The following is a 6,732-nucleotide window of genomic DNA, read 5'->3' as shown; positions in this document are numbered from 1 at the left end:
TTATTTTGTAAGACTTCCGCTATATATTACGTACTCTGATTTTATTGTGACATTTATCTCTATACACTATGTTATTATATATGCTGTCTTCTTTGGCGCATGTATGAGATGCACCCGGCTTTGTTCCTTAAAACCGGGTGTGACAAAGAGTCTCCCCTCCATCGGGAGTCTTCTCGCCACCACTTTCCTGCAAGAAATTTTGTGATTGCCACCGGCCTCTCTTGTGTTGCCGATGATCTCTTTGTCTTTGCCCTTATCGGCTGTGTTTGGCTGAACCAGGAACCTCTTGCCCTCAAAATCGATCATGTTCATCGGAAAGGGCTCCATGTCCACCTGCATTTCCTGAAATTTCAATCGTCCTTCGTTAATGGCCGATTGAATCTGTCGACGGAATACATTACAATCATTAGTGGCATGAGAAAATGAATTATGCCACTTGCAGTATGCACGATGTTTTAGCTCGTCGGTGGATGGAACAGTGTGATTTATTTTAATGTTGCCATTTTTGAATAATTCATCAAATATTTTATCACATTTACCAACATTAAATGTAAACTTAACTTCCTCTTGCCGTTTCTTTTGAACCGGCTGCAAGGAAGAAGAAGCCAAAGATTTGGCCTGCTTTGGCCAAACCATTTTAGCAGCATATACCTCTGTTGATTCGTCGTCCGAGCTACTTTGATCGCACTCTACTATGTGGACATTGTGACGAATGGTTTTGGCAGTCTCTTTGCTTCGGCTTTCACAGGCCAAAGCTCTCTGGTGTAATTGTGCTAGCGTGACAAATTGGATGCCTTCTAATCTCTCTTTTAAATAATATCGCAGTCCATTAAAGGCTAACTCTGCTAGCTGTTTTTCTGCTAAGTGTATTTGGAAGCATCAGTTTCTTGTATCCCAGAACCTCCGGATGTATTCATTAACCAATTCGTCCTTCCCCTGTCGCAGGGCCACTAGGTCTACCAAATCTAACTCATAGTCACCAGAGAAAAAGTGGTCATGGAATTTTTGTTCTAAATCCCCCCATGACGAAATAGAATTAGGAGGTAAAGTGGCGTACCATGCGAACGTGGTTCCTATTAAAGACAATGAAAATAAACGCACGCGAAATGCTTCTGTGTCGGCCAATCCTCCTAATTATGCTAAGAACTGGCCTATGTGTTCACGCGTATTTTTTTCTTGGTCACCCGAAAATTTTGCGAATTCGGGTATCCTGGTTCCCTGGGGGTATGGGTGGTGATCAAATCGGCTGTCATAAGGTTTCCGATATGATTGCCCCCCAGGTAGCATGCTTACTCCGAGCTTATCTCGGAACGCCCCAGCTATTTCCTCCCTCACTATATCGATGGCAGCCGGTGCGAGACTACTGGCTCTCTGGTCAAACATAGGTGGGGTTGGCTGGATATTAGCTTGTTGTCTTCCCCCCACTGGTTTGAGCTATGTGGTGCATTGCCATTTGCCCTATATGGCTCATAGGATTGATCGTTCCTTTCCGGCCTTCTAGGCGGGGCCGGAAAGCTTTCCTAGGCTCTGGATTTTGTATTAATGGGCTGATGCATTGCATAGTGTGATGGGAAGTGTTGCTGGAACGGGTCAGGATTCAGGTAACAATCCTCCTCAAAAGACTCATGCGCGGACTGTCTGGACATGTACCTGGACCGTCCGTGATTATATGCGGACCATCCGTTGTTGTATGCGGACGGTCCGACTGGGTTGTTTAGATTCTGTGCCATATGTGGTGGCTCGGGTGCATGTCTGGGTAACTCATTAAAAATGGGCTCGGCTGTGGCTGGCCCGGACGGTCCGCGCTCATGGGGAGATGGTCCGGGCATGTGCAGATCGGCTGATTTACTGCCGATTTGCGGTTGCTCAGGGTATGTGTCCATCGGCATCCCATAAAGGGGTTGTGCTGGTCGTGACAACCTATAGCCGATGTATTACGCGTGTTACCCCCTAATTCAACCTCGTGCGAAGGAAAATTTGCAATACTAGATTTATCAAATGCACGTACTAGTCTCCTATAATCGTTTTGCATACCCCCTATGATATTTTGCATTTGTTCTCGTTGTTCATCTACATAATTCTTAAGAGATTGTAGCTCGTTTGTATTACTTACATTGGGGATATCTGGTGTGGGTCGGAGCGAAGCTGGATCCGTCGCCCGTTGTCGGACGACTTTATTGTTCTTGTCCACCTTGAAGTTGGCCAGGAACTTCGCCCTCGCCTCCTGAATCAGCTGCTCCTTATGCTTCTCGAATTGGAGCTGTTTATCAGCCAGCAAGGTTTCCCAAGTCGGCTCTATAATGTTGCTGGGGGAGACTTCAGAACTATCTTTTGAACCGGACATTGAGTGCCGATTTGATGGGTCTAGATGTGTTGTCCCCAGTGGAGTCGCCAAAAAGTACGTTGACACCTTTTTAGGGCACCAATCACTCAACATGAACCAGCGGTGGTGCTCTCTGCACAGGGGCGGACGGTCCGCGGCCAGGGGCCGGACGGTCCGTGGCCTGGTGCGAGGCTAGGGTTCCTGCCTGACGGTCGAACGGTCCTCGCCCTAGGACCAGACGGTCCGCGCGTGCACAGGGGCGCGCGGAAGATTGCCAGCGGCGCCTGGATCTCGCTCCCGGGAGGGACCCCGTCGGGGAGGAGAGATCCTAGGTGATGTCTAGGCTCGGCAGGCCGACCTAGACTCCTCTAATCGACGTAGAGTCGAAGAGAAGCGAAGAATTTGGGGATTGAAAGGCTAAACTAGAACTAGACTAAAACTATTCCTAGGAAATAAATGTGAAATAGAAGTGTTATTGATTCGATTGATAATTACAAACGGCTGTATACCTCTCTATTTATAGAGGAGGGGGGCTGGACCCTTTACAAACTAATTTCCGAGCTAATTCCGCGAATCTAGCTAACAACCGTAGCACAAAACTAAAAACCCTAAACTACTATGCGCACGCACGGACCGTCCGGCCCACACACGTGGACCGTTCGGATTGCGGACGGTCCGGCCTCCGCTCAAACTGGTGCCCAACACATGCCCACGATCGAGGTTGAGGCTACCACCAGCTGTTGTTGTTCCCAAACCTCAGAAAGAAAGCTTGTGCGTTCGATCGTAGTTCCCAAGGAGAATGTCGTCGTCGCCGTCGTCTCGTCTGCCAGCCCCCACCGCGCGCTCTGCCCCGTCGTAGTCCCCGCCGCCCAGGCGCACGGAGAAGAGCGCAGCGACGGGGCGGTGGTCCGAGAAGCACGACTCGCCTCGCGCGTACCACCGCTGCTCCACCCCCTCGCCGCGCCACAAGATGCGGTCGCACCTGCCACGTCAACACGCCGTTGCGCCTGCCATTAATTAGCTCAGGTAACCAGTAGGATCGTCGCCGTCGTCGCTAAGGACAGTGATTATTCTGTTACCATGCCGGCGTGCGCTTCTTCCTCTCCCGGGACAGGGAGCCGTCGTCGACGAGGCTCGTCATGGCATAGGCGTCAGAGCCGGCCACGAACTTGTACGTGGGCGGGAACCCAATGCGGCCTTCCTCCCACCCGGCGAACACGCGCCCAGCCTTCTGCTCCGCCCGCAGCTGGTCCCGCTCCAGCAGCGCCGCCCAATCGTGCCGTTCCACCAGCTCCCACGTCCGCGTGCCTCCTCCTCCTCCTCTGCCCGCCGGCGCCACCAGCCGGTAGTTGAGGTCGCCCAGCCATATCACGTTGCTGCAGACATCGGGAGCCGTGCATCGATCAGTAACCGTCCGTCCGTGGGGACCCGGGCCTAGGCCAAAAATCCAAATTTCTCAGCTTTGTCTACTTACTCGTGCTCCAAGATGGTCACCGGCGCCGCCCTCGTCCCGCAGGCGGTGCGGCCCGGCGCGCCCCGCCGTGCGAACCTCGTCCGCCTGAGGATCTCCGCCACGTCGCCGTTGCGCCTGGCGCCGTCGCCGTCCCTATCGCCGGACGCGAGGTGCGTGCACACGAAGCACAGCGACGCGCCCCGGCCACCGCCAACGCCGGGACGCAGCGTGAGGCTGACGGACACTGAGCCCTTGTTGCCCATGTAGCCCATGACGCCCCTGCCGACGCACGACGCCCTGACGCGAGTGACGCGTGGGAGGAGGTCGGCGCGGACCCAGACGCACAGCAGGATGCCCACCATCTGCTTGCTGGCCGCCAGGCGGTAGCGGTCGCGGTGTCGTCCTCCGCGTGGCCGCCTGCTGGCCGCCGCGCATGCCGGCTCCTCCTCGCTGCTAGACGACGGTCCCGGTGACGGCGTGGACGCTTCGCTACCGTCGTCCGGCTCCGACGACGCCGTGCTCGGCCTGCGGCTGCCGTCCTCCTCCGCCGCCAGCAGGTCCGAGAAACTCACCCGGCCGCCTTTCCGGAGCCGGTGCGTGTCACGCCACGGAGACCTGCGCCATCTGCTGCTGCTTCTCGACGGCGACGCTGCTGGAGGGTGGTTCAGCGCTCGCCGGATGAGGTCCAGCCACTTGCGCGCCGGGCCCTTGTCCTCGGTACCGAGCACGTTCCCGGCGTTCAGCGGCACGATCTCCTGGAACCTGTGTTTGGCACATGCATGATCAAGCAAGCAACCAACGAATTAACCAGCCATGTCCAGTAATCGATCGGTAGCGATGATGGCAGCACGTACCCGAGAACGTAGATGTGAGGAGAGGAGGAACCACCACCAAGGCCGTCGTCAGCGAGCCAGTTCGAGAGATCCAGCCCTCCGTGCGCCGCTCGCCCTCCAACGTTCCATGTCCCAACGAAGATGCTGGAGAAAAAGAAAAGAAAAGAATGGTAGCGTCTTGTCGTCGTCATTGTCGACATACATGATGACAGCAAAAGAATTCAACATGTCCAGCTCGGAGCTAGGCTCCCTCACCTGAGTTCCTTGGGATGCCGCCGCGACGAGCTCGGCGCCGGCGGGGACGGGGAGCCGCCATACACGTCAGCAGAGCTCTCCACCAGCCCAAGCCCAAAGCTTCCATCTGGCCGGTCATCAGGCAAAGCACATCAGATCGAGGATGTCAAAGGAGGTAGACTTGGCAACCTAGCTAGTAGCTTAGTTGTTACCGATGCAGTCGGAATGGGACTTGAGGTTCAGCCATCTCTTCACCGCCGTCTTGGCCTTGGGCCACGACGACTGTCGTCCATGCATGGCCTCGGTCCGTACGTGCTGCTAGCTATGCCGGCAGGGAGGGAGGAGGCGCGCGCTCTGTGGCGGACATGCATGGGATGGGATCCAAGGAAGGCGATGAGGATCTACGCACCTCCGGAGGTAGCGGTCGCTTGTAGCAGCCAAGCGGAGTCGTGTGCTCGTGGAGCTGGACGCTGCTTTTATAGGTGTGCCATGCCATCCCCTCCCCCCCACGGCCCGGAACAGGGTCCTCTCAATTTGACAAACACAACTTCACTGAATTTAGCTTCATCTCAGCCGCTGGACTCAATAAAGTACAGTATAAAGTGGTGCCAACACTCCAGCCAATAAAAAAAAGTGCCAACACTCCAGCCAATAAAAAAAAGTGCCAACACTCCAGAGAACTTAAAAAAGACGCCAACAATCCAGGCAACTAAAAAAGACGCCAACAATCCAGGCAACTAAAAAAGGCGCCAACACTCCAGGCAACTAAAAAAGGCGCCAACACTCTAGGCAACTCCTAGTCCCCCCTCTCCTTTTGTTCTCTCGGTTCCCTCTATTTCTTGTTCCTTTTCTTCTTACTCGCAACACTCCAAGGTCCCTAGTTCCTATCCTCCTTTTCTTCTCTTGGTCCCCTCCATCTTATTCTCTTGGTCCCCACTCTCTTGTTTTTGCTTTTGTGAAAGGCAAACAACTACTGCCACCTGAATGGAACCACAAAAGTAAGTTAAAATCAAACTTTTTCCATCAAATCATCTGGTTTTATTTGGCAACTAAATTTTGGTGCAAGTTCTTTTATGAGCAAGTAAACACCAAACTTAGAACTGCATTGTGTTTTTTCTTGTAGAGTGGAGAATCAACCTTCTTGGGTGCCAAGTATTGGTATGAAATTTAATAGTGTAGAACAGGCATGGAATTTCTGGGTTTCCTATGGTGGTATGGTAGGATTTGATGCAAGAAAACAATATAACAACAAAAGAAAAATAGATGGAGTATCCACTTCAAGCAGATTTGTGTGTGCAAAGGCTGGTTTTAGAGAAAATTATCCAAGAGATCAAAGCATCCTCGGGCTGAAACAAGAACTGGTTGTAAAGTTCGAATGAGCATTATATCAAACAGAGAAGAGGGAAATTACCAGTTAAATGATTTAGTACTTGAACATAACCATATTCTTCAACTTCATGAAACATGCCACCTAATGCCTTCACAACAGAAAATTTCAAGTGTGCAAGCTTGTCAAATTGATATGGCAGATGATTGTGGAATTAGCCCTAAAGATGCTCATGAGTTAGCTAGTAGACAAGCTGGTGGTTCATGTAACCTTGGTTACACAAGAATTGATCACAAAAATTATTTGAGGACAAAAAGACAAAGAAATATGATGTATGGAGAGGCAGGAAGTATTGTGAGGTATTTTACAAAGAAAGCTGCAAAAAATCCTTCATTTTATTCAGCTATTCAGCTAGATTGCGATGAGAAAATAACAAACTTGTTCTGGGCAGATGCTAAGATGCTTATTGATTATGCTTATTTTGGTGATGTTATTACTTTTGACACCACATTTGGGACAGACAAAGATTGTAGGCCACTTGGTGTGTTTGTTGGATTGAACC

The 6,732-nt window shown here is 51.9% G+C and overlaps 1 protein-coding gene across 2 annotated transcripts; it reads right to left on the bottom strand.

Moving 5' to 3' along the window:
- Positions 1–2,776: 2,776 nt before the first annotated feature.
- On the bottom strand, positions 2,777–5,304 carry LOC103629231 (type I inositol polyphosphate 5-phosphatase 8). Of its 2 annotated transcripts, none has more exons than XM_020540194.2 (6): positions 5,056–5,304; positions 4,865–4,970; positions 4,631–4,753; positions 3,798–4,538; positions 3,403–3,699; positions 2,777–3,330 (listed from the first exon to the last, which is right to left on the bottom strand). In XM_020540194.2, exons 1-6 carry the CDS (start codon positions 5,138–5,140, stop codon positions 3,051–3,053), a joined length of 1,632 nt encoding a protein of 543 aa, XP_020395783.1. In that variant the 5' UTR covers positions 5,141–5,304; the 3' UTR covers positions 2,777–3,050. The 2 variants fall into 2 exon arrangements, with proteins under 2 accessions (XP_020395783.1, XP_008648630.1); XM_008650408.3 differs by having other exon boundaries at positions 2,781–3,305.
- Positions 5,305–6,732: the final 1,428 nt, after the last annotated feature.

Source organism: Zea mays, chromosome 6, assembly GCF_902167145.1.
Source record: "Zea mays cultivar B73 chromosome 6, Zm-B73-REFERENCE-NAM-5.0, whole genome shotgun sequence".
Taxonomy (NCBI): Eukaryota; Viridiplantae; Streptophyta; class Magnoliopsida; order Poales; family Poaceae; genus Zea; species Zea mays.
This window is presented reverse-complemented; position numbering and strand designations above follow the sequence as displayed.